The 12,614-nt window shown below is 47.6% G+C and overlaps 1 protein-coding gene across 3 annotated transcripts; it reads right to left on the bottom strand.

The window, feature by feature from the left end:
• Positions 1–1,254: 1,254 nt before the first annotated feature.
• On the bottom strand, positions 1,255–4,195 carry LOC127311758 (uncharacterized). Of its 3 annotated transcripts, none has more exons than XR_007857855.1 (6): positions 3,653–4,195; positions 3,325–3,577; positions 3,178–3,235; positions 2,974–3,054; positions 2,698–2,775; positions 1,255–1,676 (listed from the first exon to the last, which is right to left on the bottom strand). XR_007857855.1 is itself a non-coding variant. In XM_051342218.1 (6 exons), the coding sequence occupies exons 1-5, from the start codon at positions 3,751–3,753 to the stop codon at positions 2,765–2,767; spliced, it is 504 nt and encodes a 167-aa protein (XP_051198178.1). In that variant the 5' UTR covers positions 3,754–4,195; the 3' UTR covers positions 1,255–1,676; positions 2,716–2,764. The 3 variants fall into 3 exon arrangements, 1 of the variants encoding a protein (XP_051198178.1); XM_051342218.1 differs by having other exon boundaries at positions 2,716–2,775; XR_011749818.1 differs by having other exon boundaries at positions 3,178–3,577.
• Between the last annotated feature and the right edge of the window lie 8,419 nt (positions 4,196–12,614).

Genomic DNA, 12,614 nt, shown 5'->3' with positions numbered 1-12,614 from the left:
CACCGGAAGCCAACCACCACCGGGGACCGACCCACGTTGCTCGCAAACCGAAGAGCAGCGCCAAGGAAGCTCGACAAGGGAAGGGCACGGAGCAAGCCTTGCCGAAGATCGCCGAAGAATCACCTCCGTCACAACCTTCGGTGAGCTTCGCGCTGTGGGCTCCAAGACGGTGTCTTCAAGAAGAGCACGACACCGGAGTGCCGCCACCGCCCGATCCGAGGATCTTGGGTTTTCACCCGGACGAAGTAGAGGGACGGAGGTTGGCCTCACGGCGCCTTCAACAAGGGAACGCCGTCCGCGGACGCCGCCGCCGTGGCTCGAGGGGCAAAGGTTTCCCCTTGGCAACCTCATCGCCCTCTACACCCCACACCACTCGACTCGCCGAGTACCACGTCGCCCCCACGACCATGGCACCGACCAGCACCAGAGCTACTGGCTCGCCCGCCAACCATATAGCTCCCCTCTTCCAGGGCCGCCGCCCCGGCATCCCAACCCTGCCCGCTGCAGCACCGAGGGAAACAAGAAACACCGCCGCGAGGTTCGACCTACAGACCCCAAAGAAGGCCAGAGAGGCAGCCGCCGGCCACCATGGCCGCCGGTTACCAGATCTGGGGGCGAAATGGGCCTAGCAGGGCCCGGGGCCCCTGCCCCAACCCGCACGCAGGGCGGCCAGGGAGGCCACCCAGCCCACGGCTCGCCCCACTCCATCCCTGAAGGCCTCGCGCCGTCGGCCCGCCCGGCCGTGGCCGCCGAAGCTCGCGCCGCCGTGCTCGACGCCCGATCCCGCCGCCGGCCGAGCTCGCGCCGCCTAGCACCGCAGACGCCTCCGCTGGAGCCGCCGCCGTCCTGAGTGCGCCCAGCACACAGAGCCACCACGCCGCCGCAGGTGCAGCCGCGCCGCCACGCCCCCTGCCAACATCGCGCCCCTTCGCGATGAGACCGCCCGCGCCGGCGACACCGCGAGGAGGGGAGAGGTGCCCCGCCGGCGCCGGCGCCCCCCGAGCTTCGCCCGGCGGCGCCCTCCTGGCGGCGGAGAAGCAGGGGAGGGGGAGAAGAGCTCTGGCGGCGGCGGCGATTTAGGGTTTCGCCCTGGGACTCGCGGGAGCCCAGGGACGAAACGTTCCCTCCTGTTGTAGTCGAAGAAGATTACTTATCAACTCTTTTTACTGTCGCATCACAAAACAATGACCACGATGGTATTGCCCCTTTTGGTGCCTAAGTGCCTTGGTTGGCCGGGTTGGCGCATCAAAAACAGAGCAAAGGAATACAGGTTAAATTAATATAATGTGTTTTGCTTGATCATAACTGCACTCATAGGTAGAGCTAGCTCTATTGTTGGGAAAAAAATCCCAAACCCAAAATGGTGAGATAACAACGTTAGAAGCAAAAGGAAACATTCTGCACGCATCCAGATAGACGCAAAGCTATCTCCTTGTACCGTACAATGTATATACTACTCCATTCCTACAAAGCTTATACTACCATGAAGCGGAGCTGTAAACTCATAACCATTTCATGCAGCTATGCTAAAAGAGAGTGGTGACATCCGGCCTTCGACGGACCTCCACGCAGACATACCCTGTCACTGCCGCATCACAAGAGAACCTTCTATCTCCAGATCCAGACCTGTAGCTAAAGTCTGGGACTTTTATTACAATCCCTAAATCACACACACCCTAATAAACAGGGAGAAATATTGTGTCAATACTCAATAGTGTCGATGCATGAAGCAAATTAGTATTTGCGGAGTAAAACTTTGAAAATACTATATGAATTATGGGTCAAGAGATGCCCGGAGTTATATGACAATACAGATTGATGACTTCGATAATAGCTGAAATGGAAGAGTTATGGGCACATTATGGGTTTATCATTATATTAGAACAGATTAACAGCCAACAATTTGAATTCTGACATAAATGGAAGAATCAAGAATGCCAATTTGCTGAAAACAAACAATTTGGGTAGGCTCTACATACTACCTTTTGAGGAGGTTTACAACTGCAGGACTAAACTAATAGCAACCATTATATGACATATGTATTTCCCCATGGGTTAGAAAGAAACCTTCATATTAGAATAGATTAACAACCAACTATATGAATGCTGAGATAAATGGAAGAATCAAGAATGCTAGTTTGCTGAAGACAAGCAATTTGGATAGGCTCTAGATACTATCTTTTGAGGAGGTTTACAAAGAGAACATTTCCAAGTTATAATATTTTCTCAACTACAATATGCTTACTAATCTACAGGACTAAAAATAATAACAAACAACTACCTATTGTTTGGACATTTAACTTCTTTTAAGAATGCTTGGGTGCTTCATTTCGCATTGTGATGATAAAGATAAATAAAAGGCGAAGACAGATTCTATAAAAAAAACGACAACAATAGCTCCAGAATTGAAACCTAATGTAGCGAAAAGCAACGAATAAGTAAATTCCTGCTCCCAAAGAAACTTTTCTTAAATTTTTTAGGCCATTCCCATTTGAAATTTCTGAAGGCCAAACCGTACATATTAATCACATGGCAGGTGGTTTAGCTGATTTAAAGTGTTTCTGTTCGTATGACACATTAGTAATGGGCATGGTACCATTATCCAGCGGATAGAGCTGAATGCAAAACAATATATGAGTAACAAAATAAAATGGCATCTTAATATCCAAAGCAACCATTTGTGTGGAGAAGATAAACCTTTTCTAGCCACAGTACCATTTTTGCCAATGGAGCAAGTCTGCTGTCTTGGTTAACTGTGTTCCATCTACCAAGTACCTATTAACCAGAAAAATTAATCCATGTAAGAATTGAGTAGTTTAGAGATTGGGTTTGGTGAAAAGAAAGTCAAGCTGACGCCTCATCTGCTACATGGGTCTATATCACCAACGGTCACCATAAGTTGGAATCGATCATGCGGGTTATTCTGATTTGGAACTAAAGATGATAAAATGAATCAAAGAACAAAAATCCTACCTGGGTCACTCATCTGTTTTTTTTTTGGCCTGAGCCTGAGTACGAAAAGCTCGGATGAAATAGTCCCAAGGTGCTTAATCACTGGTACAAACAAAACAAGCAGATGTAAATCGATGCAACCATGCGGAAGAAACTGAACATGTACTCATGAATTCAACGAGGGAAGGAAATAAATCAAAGAAGCCCTTCCATGTCTAAACTTACAGGTTATTCTCTTCAATGCCAAGAAGCGCCTTCTCTTAGACCAATTCTTATATTCAGACTGTCGCACATAAGATATCAGTTGCAGTTATGAAAATCAACGAACTGAAAGACAAGAAGCATGGAGAAAGGAAGGGGCAGGGATCTGGCCTCCAATGGCTGCAGCTCGTTCTCCTGGCCAGCGCCGCCCCTAGCATCTCCTTCACGATGATAAGGTCGATCTAAATTGGCAGTAAACGAACTGAAAGACAAGAAGAAGGGAGAGAGGAAGGGGAGCAGGGATCGAGCCTTCCCATGGCTGCAGCTCGTCCTCTTGGCCAGCGCCGCCCCCAGCATCTCCTTCACACAGTGCCCCACCAGAGCCGCCTGCTCCTGCTCCTCCACCCTGGGTCCAAGATCCGACCTAGGGAAACGAGAGTGAGAGCTGAGAGGAGGGAGAGGTACCTGGACGAGCCTCAGCCTTTTGCTGCTGCCTCACCTCGACCCCTCGTGCTGCCCCTCCTCAGCCGCCAGCGGCCGCCTCAGGCTGGTGATGTGCATCTTTCTCCCCGCCGCCAGCAGCTTACGCATCGCCGCCATCGCCGCAGCATTCCTGGTCGGGTTCACATGCTGGGGCACGAGAATGGCGACCTCCAGCCACGGAGGAGGAGGCCAGACGCGGGAGAGACGAATGGCGGCGCGGAAGGCGGAGCTGGAGAGGAGAATGAGCTGCAGCTGATTGGGGGGGGGGGAGTGGTTTGTCCCGAACTCCCGATCTAGGTTTTCACCCACGCGTATAAGGAAGGCAACCGGAATGAGCGCGCGTGGCTGCCACTGACCGATGGCCCCCGCAAGTATCTAGTCCTACACGTCATTGACACTCCACGAAGACAAACAAGTAACAAAACAAATCACTGCATCGGACGGCTGTGAGTAAAAGTGGGTCGAATTTTTTACTGTCGCATCGCAAAACAACGACCACGATGGTTTTGCCCCTTTTGGTGCCTTGGTTGGCCGGGTTGGCCAGAGGCCTTTAAGGATAGAAATTTATATGCACATACATAAAAGGATGGTTCATAATTTTTTGGCTACAAGTAGCTTTCTGCCGTAACAGGAAGAAAGGGTCTAGCTGTCCTGATTTCTCGGAAAGTGTTCTTCAATATTCAATAAACTAGCATGGTGGCCCTCGCAATTGCGGGGGCATCAACTTTAGTTTGTCAAAGGTGCTAAAGATTTTCTTTTATTACGTGTGTATATATCTAAGGATATTTATTCCAATATTGTTTACCTTTTATGCTAAAATTTATGATCTCGTAAAAGATATTTAACCTATGCCATTTGGAAGAACGTCATAGTTTAGAAGATATTGCAAGTGACTAATGGAGAAAACAAACACACATGTTTATAACATGTTTTGCTTCACTTTAATTCAAAGAATTAATTATTTAATACTACATTGTGTCTTTGAAAAGACTATTCATTGGCACTCAATTTTGACTATACCAAAAGAAATCTAAAACCTAAAATAAGTGACATATTATTATAGTATTACTATGACAGACTCATACATTTTATTTTCACACATGATCATATGTTTTGTAATAAATCTGATGACCAATAACTTATAACTTTGATCAAAAAATATGTGCACGACGCATTTATAATTATAAATTGTTAAGATTTTGTTTAAACTATGATAAATCTCACAATTATGATTTAAAATCTTAGTCACAAATTTTAAAACTAACCATTAGAACAATTTAGATAATGTGGCTTAACCTAGTGTCATCTATATTATGCATCCATACACTACTAGGAAAAGGCTTATCCCCGTCGTACCAAAATCACGTATCCCCCGCGCACTAGCGATCGCCGGTGGGAACGGGCCGGTGGTAATGTCTTATTGCCGGTGCACCTGCACGTGCACCGGTGGTAGCACGAGTTATTGCCGGCGCACCAGCCTAGTGCGCTGGTGGTATTTATTCCAGGATTCAAAAAAAAGTACGTTCTAGATCTAGATCTAGATCTAGATCTAGCTCTAGGTCAAGTTCTAGTTCGTCATTGTGGCACCTCCATCACCATGGTCGGTGCCGTCACCATGGTTGTCTCCGTGGCTGTGTCCGTATGAGTGAAAGGAGGTGGCCGCCGGAGTGAGAGGAGGTCGCGGGAGAAGCTTGCCGGAGGGAGGCCGCCGGAGGTAGAAGCTCGTCGGAGGGAGGCCGGCCAGCCGGAGGTAGAAGCTCATCGGAGGGAGGTCGGGGAGGTGGTCGCCGAGGTGGTCGTCGATGAGTATCTTGAGAAGGTTCTTGCCGGAGGGAGATGAAAAAGGTAGAAGATGAGAAGGGAAAGTGGAGCGAGGAGAAGAGAAGGTGGCCGGAGGAGGAGAAATGGAGAAGTGAAGGAGGAGGAGGAGCTTAAGAGGTTTATCTAAAAGATTCGCGATATAACTAGGAAGACCTTTCAAATACCACACATGAGTCACGGGACATGCGAGTTTGATGTATCCCATTTGAGGAGGAGGAGGAGGAGGAGAAGAAGAAGGAGAAATGGAGAAGGAAAGGAGAAGTGAAGGAGGAGAGAAGTGGAAGAGGAGGAGGAGCCGGCCGAGTCGTGCCTATATACCATTGGTTATCGCCGGCGCAACTAGTATGGTGGTGTGCTGGGGGTTGATGTCTACGCCCCCTCCTTTTCCTGTAGACAGTGTTGGGCCTCCAAGAGCAGAGGTTTGTAGAACAGCAGCAAGTTTCCCTTAAGTGGATCACCCAAGGTTTATCGAACTCAGGGAAGAAGAGGTCAAAGATATCCCTCTCATGCAACCCTGCAACCACAAAGCAAGAAGTCTCTTGTGTCCCCAACACACCAAATAGGTGCACTAGTTCGGCGAAGAGATAGTGAAATACAGGTGGTATGAATAAGTAGCAACAGCACCAGAAAAGTGCTTTGCCCAGGACAGTAAACAAGCAGTAGTAACGCAGCAGTAGTAACACAGTAAAACAGTAAACAAGCAGCGATAGCAGTATTGGAAACAAGGCCTAGGGATCAGACTTTCACTAGTGGACACTCTCAACATTGATCACATAACAGAATAGATAAATGCATACTCTACACTCTTGTTGGATGATGAACACCATTGCGTAGGATTACACGAACCCTCAATGCCGGAGTTAACAAGCTCCACAATTCAATGTTCATATTTAAATAACCTTAGAGTGCATGAAAGATCAATACGACTAAACCAAGTACTAACATAGCATGCACACTGTCACATTCACACTATGTAGGAGAAATAGATCACATCAATACCATCATAGCAATAGTTAACTTCATAATCTACAAGAGATCATAATCATAGCCTACGCCAAGAACCACATGGTGCACACACTAGTCACCTTTACACCATGCAGGAGGAATAGACTACTTTAATAACATCACATGAGTAGCACACAACTAGTAGCGATACAAAGCTCATATGAATCTCAATCATGTAAAGCAGCTCATGAGATCATTGTATTGAAGTACATAGGAGAGAGATTAACCACATAGCTACCGGTACAGCCCCGAGCCTCGATGGAGAACTACTCCCTCCTCATGGGAGCAGCAGCGGTGATGAAGATGGCGGTGGAGATGGCAGCGGTGTCGATGGAGAAGCCTTCCGGGGGCACTTCCCCGTCCCGGCGGCGTGCCGGAACAGAGACTCCTGTCCCCCAGATCTTGGCTTCGCGATGGCGGCGGCTCTGGAAGGTTTCTGTGGGTTTCGTCGAACGTCCTAGGGTTTTCGCGACGGAGGCTTTAAATAGGCGGAAGGGCAGCCTCGGAGGGGGCCTGGGGCCACCACACCATAGGGCGGCGCCCCCCCCCCCTCTGGCCGCGCCAGGGTGTAGTGTGGGGCCCCTAGGGCTTCCCTCTGGCGGCTCTCGGGTGTTCTGGATGCTTCCGGGCAAAATAGGAACCTGGGCGTTGATTTCGTCCAATTCCGAGAATATTTCTTTACTAGGATTTCTGAAACCAAAAACAGCAGAAAACAGCAACTGGCCTTTCGGCATCTCGTCAATAGGTTAGTGACAAGGTATCAACTTGTCAATGCCTATGGATTGTAGGCTAGGGTTTAGTTGGAAGTAGAGGGTAAGTAGATCTCGAAGGTTTCAGCCGGAAAGTACTCGACGATTATGAAAACTAGGGTTTGTAGACAATGATTCGATTCTTTCTTTGTCCCTCGACTCCCCCTTTATATAGGAGGTGGAGCCGAGGGATTCGTGCCATACAAGTTACAGAGTCCGGGACGGTTTCTAACTCATCCCGCCAGATTACAAATAACACTTCCTATTACAACTCTTGACTTTCCTTGATATATCTTGGGCTCCCGAATCTTCTTATTCTTCGGGTAGTGGGCCTTCAGTAAACCCCGGGTACTATCTTTGGCAGGCCCATTTGGGATGCCTATGTCAGTAGCCCCCGAGATTTTGCTTGAATCGTAGAATCAGGGAAAATCTCCACTGTTTTTTATTCGAAAGCTTCAACTTTTTTATATTTCTTCACATAAAATTCTATATTGTACAGGGATAATGGTAGTTGGGGCTAGTTCATCTGACGGATCAGGTACTAGTTAACTGCTCTAGTGGCAATCCGCAAAAACCTACTTCAAGATCACGTCCCTGGACATGATCTCGGGATACTGGTGTAAACTTCGACAGGTGCCGCTTAAGGTCTTACCATTCTGTCGAGTCCCAGTCAATTTTATCGGGTACCTAACGCGTCCGTTAGGATTTTTCTTCGTATCTGTTGATACGGATAAAGGTAGCAGAGCGCAGTCTTTGGCGATGCCACGCCCAACAGAACGGATCTGGGGTCTTACCTTCGCAAATTTGCGGCATTCAGAAATTGATCGCAACTTCGGCGTTCTGAGAATATATTGTCGAGTGCTTTTCCGGCTGTTGGAATGGCACATTTTATCGAGTCAATTTTGACTTATATTGTTCTCCCGATGGGAGTATATGTAGAGTTAATTAGAACTCGAAATATACTCTCTTGCTTTTCTATTTTTCCTTTGTTAATTTCATCGGGCACGCGAACAGCGTTCCCGATGGGAGTAGTTTCGAGGCTACAACCAAGAACTTGTGCTTGGTTGTAGGCTCAACATTTTAGTCCACCTTGTCGCTATATTGTCATTATTTCCCAATATGATCTCTTTCTTCTTCTTTTTTTATCTCTCGGGTGCGCGAACAGCGCTCCCGATGGGAGTAGCCCCCGAGGCTACAGCCAAGAACTTGTGCTTGGTTGTAGGCTCCCGCAATTTCTATATTGTCATACTCGAAATTTTACTTTTTGTCGAAGTAGCCCCCGAGCATTTGGGCAAAAACTTGTATTTGATCAAAGGCTCCCGAAGTATTTAATAATTCTCCCTGTCGCCAATCTTCTTTTATTTTCCTTGTCGACATGCTTCCCTTAACCAAATTTACTTCATCCCTGTTGAATAGTCGTGATTTTTCTGCCTGTGGGTCCATTGCTTCCACCACGTTGGACACGTCGTGCAAGTGGGGACACACGTCCTCCGCTTTTTCTGGCGCACGTACGGTAACGCCTATCTCAAAGAAAATACCTTTTTACCCTTGTATCTAGGAGATCTTTTTTCACCACACGATTTCTTCATCCAACGGCGCACTGCTTCACCCGATTCTTATATAAACCTTTCTTCAACCTCCGTTCATCCCCTAGCTTGCGCCGCTCATCTGTTCCTCTTCGCAAAAGCTTCCCCTGCGCCCAACTCTCTCTGATCATCCGCACTCACGAGCATTGCTCTGCCCATTGCCGTTGATGCCACCGCGCACGCGACTCACTCGCCACAGTACTCCGGAATCCAAGATGGCCGCCGAGGATCTTGAGTGGGAGAGATCTAAAATCTCCAACCAGGACATCAACATGCTGAAGAGGCTTGGCCTCATGAAGAAGGAAGACGCCATCCGCTTTCCCAGCGAAGAAAGCTACCCCAAGCCTCCAATGGAGTACCGGGTTAGTTTTGTTGATCACCTTATCCGTGGTCTTTCGACCCCAATTCACGATTTTCTCCGCGGCCTTCTTTTCGTTTATGGGATTCAACTGCACCCGCTTGACCCCCAATTCCATCCTTCACATTTCTATTTTCATCACACTTTGCGAATGCTTCCTCGGAATCCCTCCCAATTGGGCTCTGTGGAAACGCATTTTCTGCCTCCGCCGCAATGGCTCCCACAACGTCACTTATAACATAGGTGGCGTTGTTATCTGTGTTCGTACTGATGTCGATTATTTCGACGTCAAATTTCCTGATTCTGTCCAAGGATGGTGCAAAAAGTGGCTCTACATTCACGAAGAAAGCGCCAACTCCGTTGAACACAACATAGTTCCTTTCGACGGAAATGCCAGAATTCAGCGCCGCCGCTCCTGGGATGCCGAAGCTTCTGAGGAAGAGAAAAAGGCGACAGAGGCACTCATGTCTCGTATTCATCAGCTTCAGAACACTCGAGGCAAAGAGCTGTCTGGTGTTCAAATCACTGCCTACTTCCTTAGGATTAGAGTGCAGCCTCTTCAGGCTCGCAAAAATCCCCTTTGGACGTACTCTGGCAAAAACGACGCCAACAGAATCTCCGGTGATCTTTCCACCAAGGACTTGGAGAAATTGGTTCGAAGAGTTTCTCGACTAGCCAAGAAGGATCCTATTCCCACCTCTTGTCGAGTAGAACCATACAGTGCTTCCAATCCTCTTCCCGAGGTATTTTGTCTTCTCGAGTTTCTGTCTTGCTCTAAACTTTTCCTTGCATCTCATTGTATTGGTATCTCGCTAATTTTCTTTTGTCGCTATTTTCTTGCAGAATCATCCTACTATGGCTTCCCTTCCTCCTCTTCCTGAGGATGGAGAAGTCGAAGAACAGGCCATCATTGCCGAAGATACTCAAGGTTCTTCTATTCCTGAAAGTGAAGTCGCAGGTTCTCCAAAATCTGCGGCTTCTCACGAAAAAGAAGTTGAGTCTGAAGCCAGTGAGTCGACGCAATCCCTTCCTCCTGCTGTTTCTCCAAGGAACAAAAGGAAAAGGACTGATGCCGAGGATTCTGGCACCTCTAAGGCTGAAGAAGTTGTTCCTTCTCATCCGAAGGCAGCTTACGATCCTTATGTTGAATCCCTCGTCAGCTCGTAAGTCGTCTTTATTTCTCCCTTTTTTTTTCTCGAAATATTTATCTTGTCTTGCTTTTTATGCTGCCGATTTTTTGATCAACAGTGATGACGAGGAAGAAGTACCAACTACTGACGTGGCTCCTCGGACAAGCACGTCACGTCATGCGTACTTGCTTCAGACACGCTAGTTGAAGGAGAAGAAAACTCGCCTCCTCAACAAAACGTCGTCAGCACGACTCCACCATCAAGCCCCCTTGCTCCTTCACCAAAAAGGACAAGGGTTGAAAAGATTGTTGAACCTGCCCCTCAGTTGGGTAGTTCGTCGACTCTGCTCTTAGATGATGTAAGCTTGTCGACATCTATATTTTCCTTATTTTGTTTTTGCACACCTTTTCTCTTTTTCATGCCAATGTTTCTCTTGCTGTGTTCACCTTGAACAGCCTATGATCAAAGATCTTCTCCGCATCGGTTCCCAATTTATTGGATACCGTGAATATGCTAATAGAGTCGAAGGTAACGACTTTTATACTTGTTGTTTTTCCTTGATTTTTTACTCCTGTTGCTTTTCGCGGTTTTGATCTTTCTTCTCTCTCTTTTCCATATCTCGACAGAGAAACTTGCAGAGGCCAACGAACGCGCCGACGCACTTGCTCGAAAACTTGAGCAAAGTGAGGCGGCTCGCAAGAAAGCCGAACTCGCTGCTAGCAAAGCCAAGGCCGAAGCTGATGAGGCCAAGGCGAAAGCTGCTGGTGTCGAGGAACTGCAAAAAAAACTCGAGGATGCTACAGCTGCCTTGGATGAGCACAAAGCTGCGCAAGCTTCTCGTGAAGAAGGAATCCTCAAGCGCCTGAAAACTCAGAGTCGCCGCACTTTCAGTAATTTTGCTGACCCCTTCTCTTTTTATGAGAATCGTTGTTTCCTGTCTTTTCACTAATGCTTTGTTTCCTTGACAGCCCAAACAAACCAGGATTTTGATCTGACGAATCCTGTCAATGACCCTGTCCTTGACGCACTTTCATATCTGGAGCTTCATGGATCCGAGATTCGTGAAGGTGTGTCGAATGCTAGCGCAGTGTTGTCGGCATTGTTCCCCTACTTCTTCCCGAAGAAAGAGGAACCTGCGACTTTCCTCAACCTTGCCAAGATGTTCAATACACCGGAAGACCTTGGACTGAAGATGCGCCAAGAAAATATGAAGGTTGCTGTCGAAAGCACTGTCGCTTTGGTTGCTGACAGTCAACAGGCTGTTGATTGGACAAAAGTTGGCGACACCGAGCAGATAGAGCAATCAAGATGGAGGTCGTTGATTAAGGCAGCCAAGCCCAACACGAAGAAGATCTTGGCCTATCTCGGGATCAAGCCAGCGTCGACTCCTAGCTCATCAAGGCCGGAGGTCTAGTTGCATGCCTCTTTATTTTTCTTTCTATGTTTCTTTTGCTCTTGTCGCCAAAGTAGCCATTTGGCGATACATACTTCCTTAGCTCCATTGTAATGCCTTTGTAATTATTCCGAGAGATCAATGAAAACTCTTTGTTTGTTGTTTGATGTTGTCTTGTCTAAATTTCAGTTGATATTTGATAACTATACTCCGTCTGCCGCTCCTTCCAATATTTCGCCCTCTTCTTCTCGCGCGAGGAGAGATTTTGCTGATACTGCACCTGTCGACGATACCTTGTCGCAAGAACTGGATGAACTTCGACAGCAACTTCAGTATGCGAAGAAACAAACACTTGTGATGATGGAGCAATCTCGTAAATCATCTGAAGCCGAAAAAGTTGCTCTTCAGCAAGCTCGCGAGGCCATGGCTGCTAAGGAAATTGCTGCTTCCGAAGCTGAAAAGGCAACTACTCGAGAGAATTTCATGCTCGAATTAATGAATGAAGCCAGTGCAGACATGTCGGGTATGCTTGCTTCATCCTCCGATATCTTTCATCCTCATGCTATGTCTCTTAAAGGTTTCCCCTTCGTTGTTTTGATAGGTTCCTTTACTGATGCTGCTGCCGAGGAAGAGAGGGTAAACGCTAGGACGAACCTCCTTGTTAACCTTTCCCTGGACCATGGTTCTTTGTTTTGGGCTACCCCAGAGAGGACCCGACAAATTGTCAGATTCCAAGATCGCACCTCTCAAACTCGCGATTTCCTTGACTTCTGTACCAAGACCTTGTCCATGGTTTACAACTCCATGTTTCCTCGGAACGTCCAACCAAAAACTCTCCCTGAATTGATGGAAAGATTCAAGGATGCTCGCAGTATCCATGATTTTGTCAAAGCTCAACTGGTAGCTGGCGCCAGATTTGCTCTTATCATGCTCCAG

This window comes from Lolium perenne, chromosome 7 (assembly GCF_019359855.2).
Source record: "Lolium perenne isolate Kyuss_39 chromosome 7, Kyuss_2.0, whole genome shotgun sequence".
NCBI classification, from domain to species: Eukaryota; Viridiplantae; Streptophyta; class Magnoliopsida; order Poales; family Poaceae; genus Lolium; species Lolium perenne.
The sequence above is the reverse complement of the archived record's forward strand: the minus strand, read 5'-3'. Positions and strand labels throughout refer to the sequence as shown.